The sequence below is a fragment of the Pan troglodytes genome, chromosome 9 (genome assembly GCF_028858775.2).
Source record: "Pan troglodytes isolate AG18354 chromosome 9, NHGRI_mPanTro3-v2.0_pri, whole genome shotgun sequence".
In the NCBI taxonomy this organism is placed as follows: Eukaryota; Metazoa; Chordata; class Mammalia; order Primates; family Hominidae; genus Pan; species Pan troglodytes.
In genome coordinates, this window is record NC_072407.2 from 61,983,589 (window position 1) to 62,003,485 (window position 19,897).

Sequence of the window (19,897 nt, forward strand, 5' to 3'; positions counted from 1 at the left end):
AAGCACTTGTTCATCTATTTCTGTGATTTTCCAACTTTTTTTCTTTCTTTTGTGACAGTAGGACTCTTTCTTAAAATGAAATCTTATATTGAATCCCAGTGTATAAAGCAGATAAAAGTAAAGCTCTGCAGATTGAAGAGGGGGTGAGGCTCAGGACGGCTACGTCCCCCCATTGGCTCCCCACTTCCTGAGTACCCTGAGTGGAGTTTCTGAGGCACATGTGAAGTTTCCTGGGTTTCCACAAATCTGCACTGGAAAGCCAAGCCCCTCCTTAATTGATGAGAAAGGCTTAATGGAAACAAATGTTGTCCCCAGAGGGCCACAGCTCCACTCTCTCAGCCCAGGATGCTTTCTGCAGGGTTGGGCTGCTTAGCTTCTGGGCCCCAGCTGCTCTCAGTGACAGGCTGCCCTGAGCAGTGTGCAGTGCGATAAGAAGGGCTTAGGACAGATGACTTAAGCTTGAGCCCTGTTTCGGCAAATCAGTAGCTGGGAGACCTTGAATAACTTAAACCTTCTCTGACCTGCACGTTCTCAACTACATACTGCAGATGGGATTCGTTGACATGGTGTACACAAAGCAGCTAGTGTCTTGTGGCCACCTAGCACCTACTAGGGGCTCTATGGGGTTGCAAATATTTTTATAAATTATATGAGCTAATGAAGAGAGGAACCTGTGGTCAGATAGACTAACAATGATAGAGAAGGCAGTTGAGACAAAGACACTGAACCTTGAGAGAGAGGAATTGCAGTTCAGTTGCTTGAGGTTGCATTCTGGGCCTCTGAACTCTTTCTACTTTCTGTCCAGAGAGGAGGTCATAACCCTGGCTGTCCTTTCTGGATTTTGGGGGCACACTTGAGGGGTAGGGTTGGGGGAGATAGATCCCAGGTTGGAGTTCAGTGTTGCCTAAGTCATTGGTGATATCTCTCATCTCCTTGGGCGAGAGGCATCTGGAGGTTGGGGAGGGGAGGAAGTTGATGGCTGGGCTTGTGGTTCACTTGTATGTTTTTTATTGTGGCTGATATTGCAGCTACTGTAATGTTCCTATTACCAGATATGTTGATTCTTTGATAAAGATGCTGAAGTTCTCTTCTTGGCTAAGCTCAGTCATGTGGGCTGAAGATAAGGGCATTGTGTGCTTTCCTTGCCCTTGGGTTCTGATGCCTCTAGATCTGCAAGAGAGCACATGTGTGTCAGAAGGGCAGGAGCCCTTACCCTGAGATTGGTTGAGCTTGCTCTGTAGGGAAGCCTGCTGGTAGCTCCAGTTTCATGTGACTCCAGATAACATGCGATGATGGCCTCTTCCTTGAGTTTTCTGATCTGGACCAAACTTTGTTGTTGTTATTTTGTATTTTTGGAAGTGGCATGCTACAGTGGGAAAAACTCTGCATGGGAAAATGGAAATCCAGAAACCTGGGTTCTATTCCTTTCTGTGTCAGTAACTCATTATTTCATTTTGGGCCTTGGTTTCCCCCTGGTTTCTGTCCAGACCTCCTCTCTGGACAGAAAGTGAAAAGAGTTCAGGGACCCAGAATTCAACCTCAACGTTTCCCTTTTTCTAAGTGAGGGGATTTGATGGTAAAATCTTTAACATTGCATTCAGCTCTGAAAGTCCTGTATCTAAAGATACTCATATCCAGGTCAGAGCTATAGAGAAGTTGACTTGGCCAGATCTTATATATGGTTGCTTTATTGAGTTCTTACTGTGTGCTCTACATTGCATAGGGAACTTTAAAATATTATCATATTGAATTCTCACAGCATCCCTGGCAGATAGCATATATTTTTTATAGAAGAAGGAGGCAGGGAAGAGGGGTGGATTTTGCAGGGATTCTCTCTGTTGCAGTAAAACCAAAGAGTACGTTTTGGCAGTGCTGGTAGGCATGCAGTCACATTGCATGTGACAGGCAGATTCAGTCAGTTGATATCAACTTCAACTTTCTGTGTGCCCAGCCTTGTGTCAGGTGCCCAGGAGATACTAGTAACACTTATGAGATACTATCCCTGACTTCAGGTTGGTTAAAATTGAGCTTGAAGTTGAGACTGCAACTCATTAAACTATTTGATAAACATGAAGTGGGGCAAGTTTTGTGGTAGAAATGGGCCCTGTGTTTGAATAGCAGAGGAGTATATGAATATTGGTTGTGATTGGGAATAAGGGGACATAGTGCTAATATGACTATTGATGGTGGTTGGGAATGAGGGGGCATGTTATTAAGAAAGCCCAGGAGCAGGAAGCAATGGGATGTGTGCAGAAGACATGAGGAGATCAAGTTGATGAGCAGAAGGTGTCTGGGGGAGAATAGTGGGAATATAGCTAAACGCATAAATACGGTCAGCTTCCAAAGGGTTATGACAGACAGGCTGAGGACTTTTACACAGTAAGTAATAGGGAACCATCATGTACTGGGAAACAGGGACATAATGGGATTGGACCAGAGAGATAATGGAGGTGGGTATGGGCAGGAGGCTGTTGTAATGGTACAGGGTCTGCTACTCAAGCAAGGTCCAAAAATACTCTATTATTACTATTTTATAGATGAGGAAATTGAGGCTCAGAGATGTCTTACATGTGTGTAACTTTACAGGGAGGTAGCAGTGTGGTTTTGTTACATGGCTCTATTGCATAGTAGTGAGGTCTGGGCTTTTAGTGTATCCATCATCCAAATAGTATACATTGTATCCATTAAGTAATTTCTTGTCATCTACTCCCCTGCACGCATGTATTGGGAAACAGGGACACATACATTTCTTTATCCAATCATCCATTGATGGATACTTAGGTTAATTCCATATTTTTGAGGCTCAGAGGGGTTAAACCATCTGTTTAATGTTCAGTGAGTAGCATGTGATGGACCGTGGTATGGAGCCCTGGCCGTTATGTTGCCATGGAGCCGATCTTACTGACTTAGCCTTTAGTTTGAGAACTTCCTGTGGAGGAGGAGGAGGATGAGGATGGGTGCGGACAGTGATGACTCACAGGGGATTCTGCTCATGTAGACCCACATCTTTTCAGCGGGGCAGTGGGATTAGGCGCTGATGTATGCCTGGTATTGTGCTCTCCATATGTGATCTTCTTCAGTCCTCGTAAAGGTCATAAGGTCTGTGGGGGTATTACTACTTACAGGTTAGAAACTCAGAGACGTTTGGGACTTGACTGAGGCATCCCAGCCAGTAATTGGAAACAGCAGATTTTGGATCTAGGTTTCTCTTTGCCCGTTTCACGGATTCTCACTGAAGGCGACCAGGCTGCCTGGCTACATCTGCACAAAGCTAAGAAGTAGCCATTGTGGATGTGGGGAATCCCTGTGTGGATACTAGGGGTCTCAAGAACTTACGTCATGATGGAGTGATAAGTGTCTGCCTCCCATGCTCCAGGTCACAGTTGTTCCCAGCTTCTGGAAACTTCCTTTAATCCATCCCATGATGGTAGCCTCTTCCCATTTCCTTAACACGTGTTTGAAGACTGAATTGATGTCTTATAGTGTACACGTGTGTGTGTGTGTGTGTGTGTATGTATGTGTTTGTGTGTGTGTGGGGAAGGTGTGTGGGTGTATGTTTGGAGGGGGTGTGTTGGAGTGTGGGTGTATGTGTGTAGTGGGGTGTGGGTTGTGGGTGTGGGTGTGTGGGAGCTTGCAGATGTGTGTGGGAGGGTTATGAGTGTGTGTGGGTGTATGTGTGGAGTGTGTGTGTGTGGGATGTGTGTGTATGTGGAATGGGTGTGGGCGTATGTGTAGAGTGGGTGTTGGGTGTTTGTGTATGTGGAATGGGTGTGGGTGTATGTGTGGAGTGTGTGTACGTGTGCAGCATGTGTGTATAGGGTGTGCGTGTAAGGGGTGTGTGTGTGTGCTGTATGTGTATGAAAGGTATATGAAGAGGTGGGGTGTATGTGTGTAATGTACGTGTGTAGGGTGTGTGTATGTGGAGTGTATGTGGGTGGGTATATGTGTGGAGTGTATGTGTGTAGGGTGTGTGTTTATATGTAGCGTGTGTGTATATGGGGTGTGGGTGGGCGGGTGTATGTGTGGAGTGTGTGTATGTATAGGGTGTGTGTGTCTGTGAGGAGTGTGTGTGTGTGGGTATATGTATGTATACAGATATACTTGAGGTCTGTCCCCTCAGTCATTCTCTAGATGACTCTGAAGAAAGGATACTCCCTAAAAAGCTTATTGACTCACTCTCCTAGAGGAAGACCGGGTCACATTGAACCTCTTGGGAGCTGGAACTCCCTAGAGGTTGCTGAGGGGCCTGAGAGTTGATGATACTTGATGAAGGGAACATTTTGTCTCAAACTTTAAAAACTGGTGGTGAATCCTGGCTGCTAGTCTCTGTGGAAGCTAGTTATTTATTCAGCTAAAATTGGTTAAATTTCTATTATATGCCTGGTTACAGGGTGAGCGCTCAGGAAATGTGGAATAAATTAATTAATGACAAGTACAGTGCTCAGTTTTAATTGGAAGTGACAAAACCCAAGTCTGGCTAAATGAACTTAAAAAAGACATATTAGGAGGATACTGTTCAACTCATTGAAAGAAGACTAGGGAAGATCTGTAGAACCTGCCCAAAGCCAAGGGGTGTTGTGGGAAGCATGGGAATGAGGGCAGCTCTGGGAATTTCACGGACATCTCTGGGGGCAGCCATCAACTGACTCGGGCCCATTCACTTCAGACTCCTTTCACAATTCAGATTCCTCAGGGAGCCTGGGTCACGGTTGATCGACTCCCCCAAATCATGTGGAGGGCGTGAGGGGTTGCTCCACAGAGGAAGGTGTTTCGAGCAGACACAGACACACATGCAAGTATCCACTTCGGCTGGGTGCAGTGGCTCAGAGCTATAATCCCAGCACGTTGGGAAGCTGAGGCGGGTGGATTACTTGAGGCCAGGATTTTGAGACCAGCTTGGGGAACTTAGTGAGACCCCCGTCCCTACAAAAAAATAAAAAAATGTAGCGGGGCCTGGTGGTGCATGCCTGCAGTCCTAGCTATTTGGGAGGCTGAGGCAGGAGGATCACTTAGGCCCAGGAGGTTGAAGGTGGGGTGAGCTGTAATTGCGCCATTGCATTCCAGCCTGGGCAACAGAGTGAGTCTTCCTGCATAAATTTGCTCCCCCGTCCCCCCACCTCCCCCCCCCCCCCCGCCGCCCACAGAATCTCCAGGAGTTTGTAGTCGGTGGGGAAAGACAGGTGAGTAAAGGGGTGAGTAAAGGGCTGTGATGGTTGGTGTTGAAAGTTTGTGCAAAGTGCAGTGGGAGCTTAGGGAGGTTTTAACTTTTGCATGCGGGAGCCATGCCCAGGTCAGGCATACAGAGGTTGTCCGAGCTGAGTTTTAAGGGCTAAGGAAATGTTTGTCAGTTGGACCAATGCCTTTCAGCAGAACTCCCTGTGTGATAGAGTGATCTAAAAGAATGGTGTGTCCAGGAAATGGTGTGTCCAACTGCTTGCTTGGTCTAGAGTGTGCATCATAGAAGGAGAAGTATGGGCGGAGCTGGATCTTAAAGGGCCCCACGTGCTCTGTTAGGCACTGGGCCTTTAAATTATAGGAGCTAAGCTATCATTGGAGGATGTTACGTGGCAGAAGGACATGATCAGTTCTGAGTTTAGGGAAGTTGATCGGGGAGGTGGTAGCAGTGCCCTCAAATTCAACTCCCTTGAATGTGGCTATTAACCTGGGGATGCTGATTGTTGCAGACCAGCCAGAGAATGAGATGCTGGGGGAGCCAATCAAGAGACTGTCCACATGGCTGGAGAATCCCAAATAGCCATAGGATTTCCCAGTAACAACTTCTGCCGTGGATTCAGGGGGATGGTCGTGGGTGAAGGAAAGAGGCTTCTGGTGGCATTCATTGCCCATGGAATTCTGAGTGTTCGAGAGTGCTATATCTTGGACTTAGAGGGTCAGAGGCTGATGAAGCTTGTGAAGAAGCAGGTGTGGGGGGTTTATCCCCTGCCTCACCTCCACCTTTCACAACAGTCAGTTCTCTGTGCTTAGAAATCAGCAATGTGCTGTGCAGCAGCTGTCTGGGAAGAACATTGAACAGGAATGTAGAAACAGCTCAGGCCCTTATGCTGGGTGGGAATGGAATCACTTCCTTTAGATGGCCATTTTGTGAATTTTTACAGAGGAAGTTGAATGAGATTGAGAAAGCTTGGGTCCCCAGAGGTGGCTGGGGGCCGGGGGAGAGCTTCCTCTTTCTTATAAACAGGAGCTTCTGACAGGGAGTGACATAGCATTGTTTCCTTTGTGATAGGTGGTTTCTGAAAACAGGAAAATCTTTACTCCTAATGTGAAAATTGAAAGCTTGGGCTTTGTAGGAATTGTGTCTGGAACCTGTTTGAACAGCATGGAGAAGGGTTTAGCGACCCTGGGGTTCAGATCCAAAAGATAAGTTTGATTCTACCTGTTGCCATGTTTTAGCTGTGTGGTTTTTGCCAAGTTACCTAACCTCCCTAAGTTTTAGGTTCCTCAACTGTAGTGAGTTACAGTAACTACCACCACAACCAACAGCAACAAAACCTAGCATGTGTTGAACTTACAGTGTACCAGGCACCATACAAAAGCATCCTATATTCATTATCTCTTTTATACCTTACACAATCCTATGAAGCAGGTAGTGTTTTTATCAGCATTTAACAGATAAGGAAACCTAGGCACAGCAAGATAGGTAACTTGCCAGTTCCTCCCTTTCTCACCCCTCACCCCCTGAAAGAAAACACACACACACACACACACACACACACACACACACAACCCAGCAATTGGTAGAGCTAGGATTTAATTTCAGATGTTGAGACACCGGAATTTGATATATCAGAGAGCTGTTATGAGTTTTAAAGGAAATTATGTGTAAAATGCTGAATATAGTTCCTAGTACTTCATGAGCATTCAATAATTTAGCCATTTATTGTGTTTTTAGCCTCACTCTGCTCTTTTTTGCCTTTTGCAGAAGCAGCTGACACAGGATGATGATACTGATGAGGTTGAGATTGCTATCGACAACACGGCTTTTATGGACGAGTTCTTTTCTGAGGTAGGCAACCTTCCTGTATTTTTTTCTAAATGTATATAAGGAAACACTATTTCCTTAGTAAGAATAAAAAACCTTAGATTTTTCAGGGTAGCAGAGGAAGGTCACAGTTTTTTGCTAGGGTGGGATGGCCAGACAAAGAAATTAAAATAACATTATTTTCAATATTTACTTGAATCTGGATTTTTAAAAATCTTAAGAAAGTCAGCAGAGGGTCAATTATATGTAATTGAAGAGATGCTTTTAAAGTCTTACTCCGTATGACAACATTTTAATGATATCCTTTCTTGCTTAAAGTACATAACAAATACAGAATCAACCATAGGATCACAACCATGAGTATAAAACATTGCATCTTTAGGCTTGTGATTCAGATACATCAAATATGTAGTTTTGAAAATTTTGGGGCCAGACATGGTGGCTCACGCCTGTAAGCCCAGCACTTTGGGAGGCCAAGGCAGGTGGATCACTTGAGGTCAGGAGTTCAAGACCAACCTGGCCAACATGGCAAAACCCTGCCTCTACTAAAAATACAAAAATTAGCCAGGCACACCTGTAATCCCAGCTACTTGGGAGGCTGAGGCAAAGGAATCCCTTGAATCCGAGAGGTGGAGGTTGCAGTGAGCCGAGATCGCACCACTGCACTCCAGTCTGGGTGACTGAGACTTCGTCTCACACACACACACACACACACACACACACACAAATTATAGTCCCTCTGACTTAATTCTAGTGGTAACTGAGAAACCAAACTGCCAGTTTAGTTTTGTAAAAATTCAACAGGGGCAAAAATGGGTTCATGTCTACAGATCCATGTACTCTGATCTTAAAGGTCCTCAATGGGATGGTGCTATGATAGGTAGGTGGTGGAGGAAAGCTTGTAGAGGCAGTAGTATATCGTGGATGAAAACACTGGCTTTCGAGCTGGGTAAACTTGGGCCCAAATCTCAACCCTGCTTCTGAGAAGCTGTTGATTTCATGAACGTTCCTTAACAATCTGTGTCTGGGCTTCCTTACCTGTAAATTAGGATTGATAATGTAATTTCCCACAGGTGGGATCACCTGAGCCTAGGAGTTTGAGGCTGCAGTGAGCTATGATCATGCCACTGCATTCTAGCCTGGGCAACAGAGTGAGACCTTGTCCCCTAAAAAAAAAAAAAAAAAATTCACTGGTGATCCAGTGTTTAGGTAAGAAAAGAAAAAAATAATAAACAAGAAAAATCCCCATTGAGTTGCATAAGGATTAAGAGGGACAGGCCAGGCGTGGTGGCTCACGCTTGTAATCCCAGCACTTTGGGGGGCCGAGGTGGGCGGATCACAAGGTCAAGAGTTCGAGACCAGCCTGGCCAACACAGTGAAACCCTGTCTGTACTAAACATACAAATATTAGCTGGGTGTGGTGGCGGGCACCTGTAATCCCAGCTACCCGAGAGGCTGAGGCAGGAGAATCGCTTGAACCCAGGAGGCGGAGGTTGCAGTGAGCCGAGATTGCGCCACTGCACTCCAGCCTGGGTGACAGCGGTAGACTCCGTCTCAAAAACAAACAACAACAAAAAAACCAAGAGGAATAATGTTTGTAACACAGCATAGCATCTGGCATATATGTGCTTAATGAACGATACTTCAAAAAACAAAAACAAAAAGCTCACTATTGTTGAAGTTTCTGCCACCATACTATGGTTTCTTAGGTTTTTAATTTCCCCTGGAAAGAAAACAAGAAGTATCGTGCTCTTTTTGCAGAGAGAATGTGATGCTTCCCATCCTCTAGACTGTGGATGTGGAAAAGTAACCCTCCAGTTTTTTTTCTGAAAGGAATGGAGTGGGGCATGACGGTTCGTGCCCATTTATCTGTTAGAGTAATAAACAGGAATTAAGAATAAACTTGAGTGTGTGCTGGCCTGATTGGGAAGTTGGCTGTAAACTCTCCACAGATCCCCACCCTCCTCACAGGCGGGTCCATCAGAGTCATAGTGAGATCAAACAACACTTAGGCTTTGTGAGTCCAGTGTTACTCCAATTGTGGATCGTGGAAGGACAATATCCTTTCACGCTGTGATGGGGGTGGACTTAAGGAGATATTTGAAGTCTTTCTAGCTCATCTCAGTCTGCCTTGGAGAGCCAGATACATTAAAGAACTTCTTCCCTAAGATAAGGAATCTTTTCCAATAACTGTGTTCTCCTTTTTCTTCTGAGCCAGTCAGAGGGTCCCTGAGAGGACCCTCTTTGTTAGGTGGGAAGATGGTGGGCTTTGGCCTCTAAAACATGGTTTGGGTCCACTTTTCAAGCATTTCGTAGCAGTGTAACCTTGGTCAGGTTGCTTAACCTCTCTTAGCTTTAATGTCCTGCTCTGGAAATTGGGAGTGTTAGTACTTACCTTTCAAGGATGCCATGAGGATCATATGAGATCACACATCTGGGAAGGATCGTCAGACATAAAAGCACTGGATGGGTGGTAGCTACTTCTGAAGAGGCCTTTGAAGATTTAACAAGACCTTCAGGGCTGCTGCATTGCTTATTTCTTTCTCTTTGTTATGTGTGTGTCTGTCATTTAGAGAAAAACCCCGTGAAACTTACATTTAGAGTGGAGAAGAGGGACAGCATGGGGAGGTGGAAAGAACATGATCTTTGAATTAAATTCCATATCTGCCACTAACTGTGTGATCTTGTTCACATTCCTTAACTGTTCCAAGTATCAGTGGGTTTATCTGTAAACTGGGGAGAAAAATATTCATGTCATAGATTTGGTAGAGATTAAAGGAGCTAATGCTCAGAAAGTACTTAGCATGGGGTTCAGCAGTGTTACTTTCCTCTTTTCTTGGATCTGATAGAGCACAGAGAGGATAAGGCCTTGGGGGAGTGGGGAGAAGTAAGAGGGAGTGGATCAAGTAGGCTCTGGCCCCACCTAACATGGTCTGAATCTCAGCTCTGCCCATTACCAGTGGTACAATTTTGGAAAAGTTAACTACTCTAAACCCCAGTTTTCTCTAAAAAGAGAATATTACCTGTTGGTTTTTATGGATATAAAGTGAGAAAGGGTATGGGTGCACCTATCACAGTGCCTGACATCTAGTAGATATGTTCTTATCACCCTTCTGTCCCCCAGTGTACTTATGAATAAGTAGACCACAAAGTTTATTTTATAGAATGTGGTGTAGATATACTGTTGAAATTGGGATAAATTATGTTTCAGAGAATAGAGATTTGGGGAAATGAGAGATTGTCCCCCTCTATGTGACTGGTGATCATGCCCACTACACCCTGCAGGTTATATAACTAAGTCGCTTTCTTGGGAAAGCACTCTTGATAAAACTTACTGTTTGGACTGGTTCCAGGAGGTCATCCTTGGTTATTTGCTGAGAGCATGAATCACAGCTTAGTCATAGAGGTATTTGCAAGGTGCACATGAAGTCATAGGACCAGGGTGTTTTCAGAATGTGATTTGCACTGTCAGATTCCATTGTATCTTCTCTAGCTTCTTGATCGTTGGAGAAAAAGATTGGCCCTTGGGTTTTCAGGCCACTTTGGCTGATCAAGCCACAGCCTGGCAAATAATAAATGCCACATTTTTGTCTAATTTGCAGTTGTCTATATTTTTCTTGGTTTGTTTGCTCAGTTGGCAGAAAGTAATGTTCAGATGAAACAGACCTGCCTTTGGAGGCAGAAACATTAGGGGTTTATTTTTCTGTATTCGTTTATCTATTCATCAAAGTATTTGAGCGCTTACTGTCTTCAAGATAGCATGTTAGGTGCTGGGGATCCAATGTTCTGTGACAGGATTCTCGCCCCCTGTTGTCTCCTTATCTGGTAAGGGTGATAGAAATTTTTAAAATATTGTTATATGATAAGAAAAGTGTCAGTAAGGTACCATGGGAGCACAGAAGAGGAAGCGTTAAATTCTGCCTGCAGAGAGGAAGGTGAGGGAAGATTTCCCTGGTTCTTAACTAGACTTGTCATCAGAATCACCTGGGGAGTTTTTTGCACATACACATACCTGATTCTTAGGGACTGGAATGGCTCAGACTTTTGGATTTTTAGGAATTTCTTCCAGATAATTCTGTTGCCTACTGCAGCTATGCACCACTGCAAAGTGATGGGGAACCTTCGAGGATTTAAACAAGGAAGTGATGGGCTCAGAGTGTGTTTTAGAAAATTCACTCCGATGGCAGTTTATGGAGGGTGCGAAAGACCTGAAATGGAAAGACCAGCAAGCCAGCGATGGAGCCTTGACCTGAATCTGTGATCCTGAGCAGCAGTGTAGCCTATCATTTAGGGATGCTTTTGACTAACTGTGGCTTAAGCAACAAAGATATGTAATTATTTTGCATATGAAGTAGTTTGGGGTTAGGGATGGTGCCGTTTAAAGGTCAGCTTGGGGTTCTAGGTCAGCATCACTGTGATCCTCTTGGCTTTTCTCTTAGGATTGTGAGAGAGAGAGTCTGTTCTGATTATCTATTGTTATATCACAGCATAGCCCCAATATTTAGTGGTATAAAACAACTGTTTTGTTTTGCTGACAGATTCTGTGGATTAGGAATTCAAACAGGGCAAAGTGGGTCCGGATTACTTCTGCTCTACAATTTCTGGGGCTTTTATTGGGAAGACTTGAACAACTGCAGGCTAGAATCTTGTAGAGGCTTTTAAAATTTTACTGTCTGGTGCCTTTACTGGGGTGGCTCAAGGGAAAAGCTCAGCAGAGACTGTCAATCAGAGCACCTACACTTGGCTTCTTTCTGTGGCTTGGGCTTCTCATAGCTGGCCCACTTAGGGCTATTGAACTTGTTACATAGAAGCTCAGGGATGCAAGGCAGGTGTTCCAGCTACAGAAGTTACATAGCACATCACTTCTGCTTGGCTCTGTTACTGAAGCAGTCACAAGCCTGCCAGATTAAGGGAGTGGTACATAGGTCCCACCTGCCTGTGTTTTGAAACCACCAGAGTCAGAGCTCTATTTGGCATCACCCTGTGACAGCGTTGCAAGCGTTAAGAAAGGGTGCAGCTAGAAAAGTCCAAAGGTCCTTTCATCAGAGAGGAAAACTGCCCAGATCCTCCAATCTGACTTCCCTTGTGGCCTCCTGGATAGCACTGGGTCACATGGTGTGGGCCTCCTTAGCTGGAAGGGACACCAGGAAAGCGAGTACTCAGCAAAGGGACAGGATTGCCAGGATTGCCATCAAACACATCATGATTCATCCTCTGGGGCTGGCAATGCCACTACCCAAACAAAGTCAGATTTCTGTTAAAAAGAAAGAAAGGGAAGGCGCCAGGGAATGGTTGTTTGTTGGGTCAGTCAAAACGCGTTGTCACAGATGGCAGTGTGAGGTGCAAAAAGCCTTCTGTGATCAAATATGTTTGAGAAATGCTTCCTGCTTCTTTCTTCTCTTGGAAACTTAAAATGCACATTAACTTATTGAAAGCTCTAAGAAGTCCTGTAATAAATCAGCTTAACTTGGCTATCCTAGCATTTAATTTTTCACAGCAACACTTTCTAACATGGAACTTCTATTAATAAGGATGAAAGTTTTCTTTTCTTTTCCTTTTTTTTTTTTTTTTTTTTTTGGGATGAAGTTTCGCTCTTGTCACCCAGGCTGGAATGCAACAGTGTGATCTCGGCTCACTGCAACCTCCGCCTCCTCCTGGGTTCAAGCGATTTTCCTGCCTCAGCCTCCCAAGTAGCTGGGATTACAGGCATCCACAACAATGCTCAGCTAATTTTTGTATTTTTAGTAGAGACGGGGTTTCACCATGTTGGTCAGGCTGGTCTGGAACTCCTGATCTCAGGTGATCCGCCCGCCTTGGCCTCCCAAAGTGTTGGGATTATAGGTGTGAGGCACCACGCTGGCCAAAAATTTACTTTTTTGAATGCTGTCTTAGTTTGGGCTGCTATGAGAAAGTACCATAGACTGAATGGCTTATAAACAATAAGAATGTGTTTCCTACAGTTCTGGAGGCTGAAAGTCTGAGACCAGGATTCCAGCATGATCGGGTTCTGGTGAGGACCCTCTTCTGGGTTGTGGACTGCCACCTTGCTGTATCTGTATCCTTACAGGGTGGAAAGAGCAAGCTAGCTCTTTGGCCTCTGCTTATAAGTGCACAAAACACAGTCATGAGGGCTCCACCCTTACAACCTAAATGCCTTCCAAAGGTCCCATCTCCCTCCAAGTACCATCCCATTGGGGATTAGGCATCAACATATTAATTTTGGGAGAGCACATTCAGTCCGTAAGAAGTATGCATTTGTAGTGGTATAACAGACCATTTGTAGTGATATAAGAAGCATACTTGTCTCCTGCAGTTACTTATATTCATTTATTTATTCAGCAAATGTCTACTGAGTGACCCACATGCTTGACAGTGATGAATATCAAGTAGTCTAAGTTGAGCAACACGTGGTCCTAGTGCTTGAGGGGGTCTGAATCAGTTCTGGGAGAAGTTAGGGTGGATAAATTGTGGGCATAGTGCAGCAGAGCCTGGCTGGGGTGAGGGGTGGGTGGAGCAATACCTGGCTGGAGGAGCTGTGAGGTGACCAGTCTTGAAGCATATGGATTTGCTAGGTAGGCTTGATTTTTGTTAGAACTAAGAACCTCAAAGTGAATCCAACTTGGAAATCCACACATTAAATCTAGCAGGTTAAATACTTTTTAATTCTTTAAGTAGAATATTGGATGACAATGACCTACCAAGCAAACTGGTAGATTCTGCATTTCTGGGCTCTTCCAATGGGGCAGGCAGGAAGCCTTGCCAGTCATTTGCCTATTTGCATTCAGGACCATTCCCTACTGTCCTTCCTCTGCTCTTCTCTGTATCACAGGGAACTACATTTCCCAGCTTCCCCTGCCAATTGCTTTTGGTATATTTGACTAAGGAGAGTGTTATGGACTGAATGTTTGTGTCCCCTCAGAATTCATATGCTGGAGTCTAATCGCCAATGTGATTGTATTTGGAGGTAGGGCTTTTGGGAGGTAATTAGGTCATGAGGGCGAATTAGTACCCTTATAAAAAGAGACGTGAGAAAGATGATCTCTCTGTCAGCCATGTGAAGATACAGGAAGAAGGCAGCTGTCTACAAGCCAGAAGAGGGTCCTGCTCAGACATCAGATTTGCCAGAGGACTTCCTAGCCTCCAGTACTGTGAGAAATATATCCTGTGTTTAAGCCACCTAGGCTATGGTATTTTTCTTACAGGAACCTGAACAGATTAAGACAGTGAGGTACTAGCAGAAGACTCAAGGAGGAGGGAAGAGGCCATAGTTTTCCTCCTTTCTCTTTCTACCTCAGACATGCCTTCTTCATGGCCTCAGCTCTTTCTCAATAGACCCCGCCTCCATGGTCCCAGTTCTGCTGGTCAACTCCACCATGGTCTGGCCCCCATCAGACAGCTCTGGCTTTAGGCTCTGGTGACCCTGCCTTCCTTCTCTTTCCCTCTGACCTGCTGTTGCTAATTTTCAGAGTGCCCCAGCAAACTTCTGTTTGGCTTCTTGACGCTTCCATCCCTGCATAAACAATCCCTTTATTATATGACTTTGATTAAAGTAACTAGATAGGTTTTCACTTTCCTGACTAAATTTTGAGTGATGCAAAGCCCCAACACACTTAATTTACTTGAGATTATTGTCTCAGAATACTTGTTTTCATTGGTCAGTATAATTCTGAGATCATTCTTTTCTTTTCATTCATAAAAGGAGAATTGAAACATTAGTCCTGGTCTTGATAAAATGCTTTTGGGACTTGACTTCCATTGCTTGGTTGACTGAGGTGGCCTTTTCCCTCCCTTTTCATCAACATTTGTTTTCTAAAGCAAAGAAGGCAAACAAATTAAAGAGGACTTGACTGAGCAGCTCTAATATGAAGACTGCTTGGGATTCTGTCATTTTTTGGGGAAAGTGAAGGTGTATAAATTGTGAAAAGGAGGGATCATTTGACAGTTAAAATCACATTGCTCTTGTCACCTCGCAATAAGTTTTCAATACGTAAATATGCAGCAATTAATGCTCAACTAGAGGTACAAGGTACCTGGGAGTTTAGGAGAGGCCGAGACTAATTCTTAGGGAGAATAAACAGAGCTTTTTTGCTTAGCCTTCCATCTTACCCCATGCAACCTGCCAGTTCCACAAACTAGTACTTTCTCTGCTTTTCCTTGTTTAATTAGATTCCACTGGCTAATTAGGTCCAGAAGGAAGAGGCCATCCAGATCTTGAAAATAACTCCTTCCTTTTAGTTATAGTTATTAGTATAATATAGTAATTATATTTGGCCACGCCCAACATGTAGAGTGATTGACTTGGGTGTTGACCTTAGATTTCCTTGGGTGGCTACTGATGAGGTCAGACTGTTTTATTAAGACTTTTTTACAGGATTGCTATGAGGATTAAATGAGACATGCCTGTAAATGCACCGCATAGTACCTGGCATATGATAAATGTGCAGTAATTGCTGGCATTTTTGTATTTATCATTGTCATCACCTAACATTTATTGAACATGTACTTTATGTTAAACATTTGGCATGTATTGTCTAATTTAATCTTCACAAAAACTCTAAAGTGGGAGTTGTGATAATTCTCATTTCACAGATGAGAGAACTGGTGCTTAGGGACACTTATGAGGTGCGTTCAAGGTCATAAAACTGCTAAGAGAGATGGAGCAGAAACTGGAACCTGGTCTGTTTGATCTTAATTCCTTAAATCCTATGTTATCTGGATTCCCATATTACTAACAAAGCATTGAAAAGTACATTTTAGGCTGGGCCTGGTGGCTCATACCTGTAATCCTAGCACTTTGGGAGGCCGAGGTGGGCGGATCACTTGAGCTCAGGAGTTCGAGACCAGCCTGGCCAACGTTGTGAAACCTTGTCGCTACTAAAAATACAAAAAAAAAAAAGGTTGGTGTGGTGGCGGGTGCCTGTAATCCCAGCTACTTGGGAGGCTGAGGCAGGAGAATCACTTGAACCCGGAAGGTGGAGGTTGCAGTGAGCCAAGATCATGCCACTGCACTCTAGCCTGGGCAACAGAGCAAGGCTTTGTCTCAAAAAAAAAAATTAATAAACAATGTGCAATGACAAGGCACTGGGAATATATTAGCTGTAAATTTTACATGGTGATTTAAAAAAAAACACTTTTAGATGTCAACACTTGGTCAACAATACTTCTTGAGGGCTCATTTTGTAAAAAGCTTTCTATAGGGAGCGGTGGTGAGAAGACAGAGAAATAAGGATGATCTCTGTGAAAGGCAACTGATCCATTCTCCCAAAACAGTGGATTGAACATGCACATTAACCTGATGTGGGCTGAATATGCATGAACTTGGGAAAGAAGATATAGCAGCCTTCCTTAGGCGTTTACCTGGTTCAGGAGACAGGATTTAGTATTCCTGAGTTCAAACCTCAGTTTTGCCTCTTTCTGCAGTATAACCTGGAGTAAATTTCTCTACTTCTTTGAGACTCGATATTCTCATATGTATAAAAAGGAGATGATGATGGTAGCCTCATAGAAGTATTGTGAAGTGCATAGCATCATTTCTGATACAAGAATATGTTTAGTCAATTTTAGTTCTTAAATATATGAATATGCAGAGTAATTTTAGATGTCAGTATACTTAACCCCAGACAAACACATGCAATAGCCTTTAAACTTTTAGATTGGGCACTTGTCAGTTTCCTATACCCCTTCCCTGCAATTGCCTCATGATTTTTTGATTATGTGGCAAATGCACAAAAGGAAACCACATGTAGCTGCCATTTCACACCATTAAATACTCAGAAAGTCACCTTTGAGGAAAACCAGTACTTCTAAGAAAAAGCAAAGCCACGAAGTTCAAAAAAAGAAAGCTCTATGGTTGGCCACTTGCCCATCCTGAGGTCCCAAAAAGGTCCTGTGATTATTTGGTGAACTGACTAAATTGCTGTGAAATCAGATTCCCTGAAATGCCTCCAAATAGAAAGGTTGATGCGGTCAGAGGAAAGAGACCAGCTACAGTGGGTGGAGGATGGGTGGGGTGGAATGGAGTGCTCCCTGGGCCTGGGAAGTCCCGTAGGCAGGTTGCGGATAGAGCACCCAGGACCAGTTCTCCTGTGCATAGGGCAGGGTGAGTATCAGCCATCCAGTCTCCAAATGCCTGTAGTGACACTGAGCCTGAGGCCTGCCAGTCTCATCCTAGAAACTTCCTATCTCTTCCTGTGCTTCTACCATTGACTGAACTTTGGGTCAGAATACTCTTCAGTTTATAAAATAATTTTCCAGATGAGAGAATTTCTGTGACAACCAATCTGTTGAACATGCAAAATCTAAGTCCTTTATGACTTGTTAAAATTTGATAAACTCATTTAAAAATGTTTAGTGTGTTTTCTTCTAGAAAGCCTTTTTCCCTCCCTCAATCCTGTAAAACAGTGTAATTGCTTTGGCAAGACAGTTATGTGGTGGAACTGGAAACCATGGTGTGATGCAGTGACACGAGTTCTAATCTAAGAGGGGCCAGTAGATTCTGAGGTGGTCACACCCCTAGAGTCTGTGAGTGTATTAGTTTGTTTTCATGGTGCTGATAAACACATACCTGAGACTGGGCAATTTACAAAAGAAAGAGGTTTAATGGACTTTCAGTTCCACGTGGCTGGGAAAGCCTCACGGTCATGGCAGAGGTCAAGGAGGAGCAAGTCACGTCTTACATGGATGGCAGCAGGCAAAAAGAGAGCTTGTGCAGGGAAACTCCTGTTTTTAAAACCATCAGATCTTGTGAGACTTACTATCATGAGAACAGCACAGGAAAGACCCACTCCCATGATTCGATTGTCTCCCACTGGGTCCGTCCCACAACACATGGGGATTATGGGAGCTACAAGATGAGATTTGGGTTGGGACACAGAGCCAAACTGTATCAGTGAGTATCATAGGTTGTAACAGAGGCCCTTTTTATAGCTGGGTAGGGCTGGAATGCTGCTAAACAGTACAGATAATTTAAAAAATTAACTCTTCAATCTAATGGAAAAAAGCATCCCAGTTGGAGTGTGGAGGGCACTATTTGCATGCTGTCCCTACCACTAGCTATGTGACCTATAATTTCTTTAAACTTGTTTCCTCATTTGAATAATGGTACTGGTCCAGTCTTATAGGTTGCTTTGTAAACTCTTAAAATGCTTCACAAATATTTGGGTAGTTACCTGTATGTATGTTTACACTCCCATGATATTATTACATTGTAATTTTATTCTACATCTTTCAGCAAGCAACTCTACTCTTAAACTCTGGCACATCTAAACCAATATATTTATAGAGGGGAAAATCCTGTGCTCCAGTGGCAAAAGTACTGATTTGAGGGCTAGAGAGCTCAAGTATTGTTTCTCCTATTTTTTTTCTTTTCCCTTTTTTTTTTGTTTGTTTTTGAGACAGAGTCTCACTCTGTTGCTCAGGCGGGAAATGCAGTGGCATGATCATGGCTCACTGTGGCCTCAACCTCCCAGGCTCAAGGGATCCTCCGTTTTAGCCCCCTGAGTAGCTGGGACTACAGGGGCATGCCACGATGCCTGGCTGATTTTTGTATTTTTTGTAGCGACGGGGTTTTGCCATGTTACCCAGGCTGATCTTGAACTCCTGGGCTCAAGTAATCTGCCTGCCTCGGCCTCTCAAAGTGCTGGGATTACAGGTGTGAGCCATTGTGCCTGGCCTCTCCTATTTTCTATTGAATATGAAGAGCTATAATCAGGTTTTGAAAAAGGTGAAGTGTCCACAGGAAAAGAGGGATGCTGGAAGCTGCATATGCATTGAGTTTTATTTTTGTTGCATCTCAGATGTTAGGATCCTACTGTATGACATTTTACAAGATTTCTGTTTGTCAATTGTTGCAATGTTGATGTGCCCTTCACTTTGAGAGTGAAGCAGATAGACCCTACAGGTGCTGAGGTCTCTCCTTCCTGCCCTGCTCCCTGTACATAGGCTTCCACTGCAGCAGGGCTGTGGTACCAGTGGCATGGGCACCTATGAAGGGGGGAGCTGAGGCTGCAGTCAAAGCTCACGCAGGAATGTCTGACAGTGGCATTCTACTTGGGAATGAAGTGCTGCTGGAAATATTTTATGATACTCACAGCCTTGTACAATCAGGAGCCTTAGAAATATGCAGAAATGGGCTGCGGCTCGAGCTACTGGGTCCTGATCGTCTGAGGAAATCAGTTAGTACAAGAACATATATGTCCTAGAGAAGCTTGGGCTGTTTCCTGAGACCTTCATTGCCTAGTATCTCTCTTTTTTTCTCTCCTTGTTTTCTCTGTTTCTTTTTTTTTTTTTTTTTTTTTGAGACAGTCTCGCTGTGTCGTCCAGGCTGGAGTGCAGTGGTGCGAACTCGGCTCACTGCAAGCTCCACCTCCCGGGTTCACGCCATTCTCCTGCCTCAGCCTCCCGAGTAGCTGGTACTACAGGCGCCCACCATCACACCAGGCTAATTTTTTTTTTTTTTTTGCATTTTTTAGTAGAGACGGGGTTTCACTGTGTTAGCCAGGATGGTCTTGATCTCCTGACCTCATGATCCGTCTGCCTCGGCCTCCCAAAGTGCTGGGATTATAGGCATGAACCACCGCGCCTGGCCTATCTGTTTCTGTCTTTCTCTTCCTCTCATTCTGTGTTTTTCACTCTCTAGGTTTGTTCTTTTCCTTTCACTTCTTTCTTTCCTTCCTTCCTTTTTCCCCTCTCCTTCATCCTCACTCTTTTCTGTTCTCACTTTTTGGGCTTTAAGGCTCTGCCTGCTAAGGTCTGCTGATTCTCCCCCTCTGATCATTCTTCATGGTTTTTCTTAGCTCTTCTTGACTTTGGCCTGAATCCTTTCATCCAAAGTGGGCAAATGTATTACTCTCAGGGAGCAACAAGTATGGATTTTTAACAACTGTTCTGTTGAGATGA

At 44.1% G+C, this 19,897-nt stretch overlaps 1 protein-coding gene across 13 annotated transcripts in view; it reads left to right on the plus strand.

The window, feature by feature from the left end:
* The window catches only part of STX3 (syntaxin 3), a 46,719-nt gene that overhangs the window by 10,965 nt on the left and 15,857 nt on the right, over positions 1 to 19,897 (plus strand). For 11 of the 13 annotated variants that reach the window (XM_016920953.4, XM_009460415.5, XM_024347167.3 and 8 more), the window contains one exon: positions 6,941 to 7,024. In XM_016920953.4, the coding sequence (XP_016776442.1) occupies positions 6,941 to 7,024 (84 nt within the window). Of the gene's footprint in view, positions 1 to 5,673; positions 5,771 to 6,244; positions 7,025 to 19,897 lie in introns of those variants that run through there. The other 2 variants (XM_063784085.1, XM_024347166.3) reach the window with 2 other exon arrangements.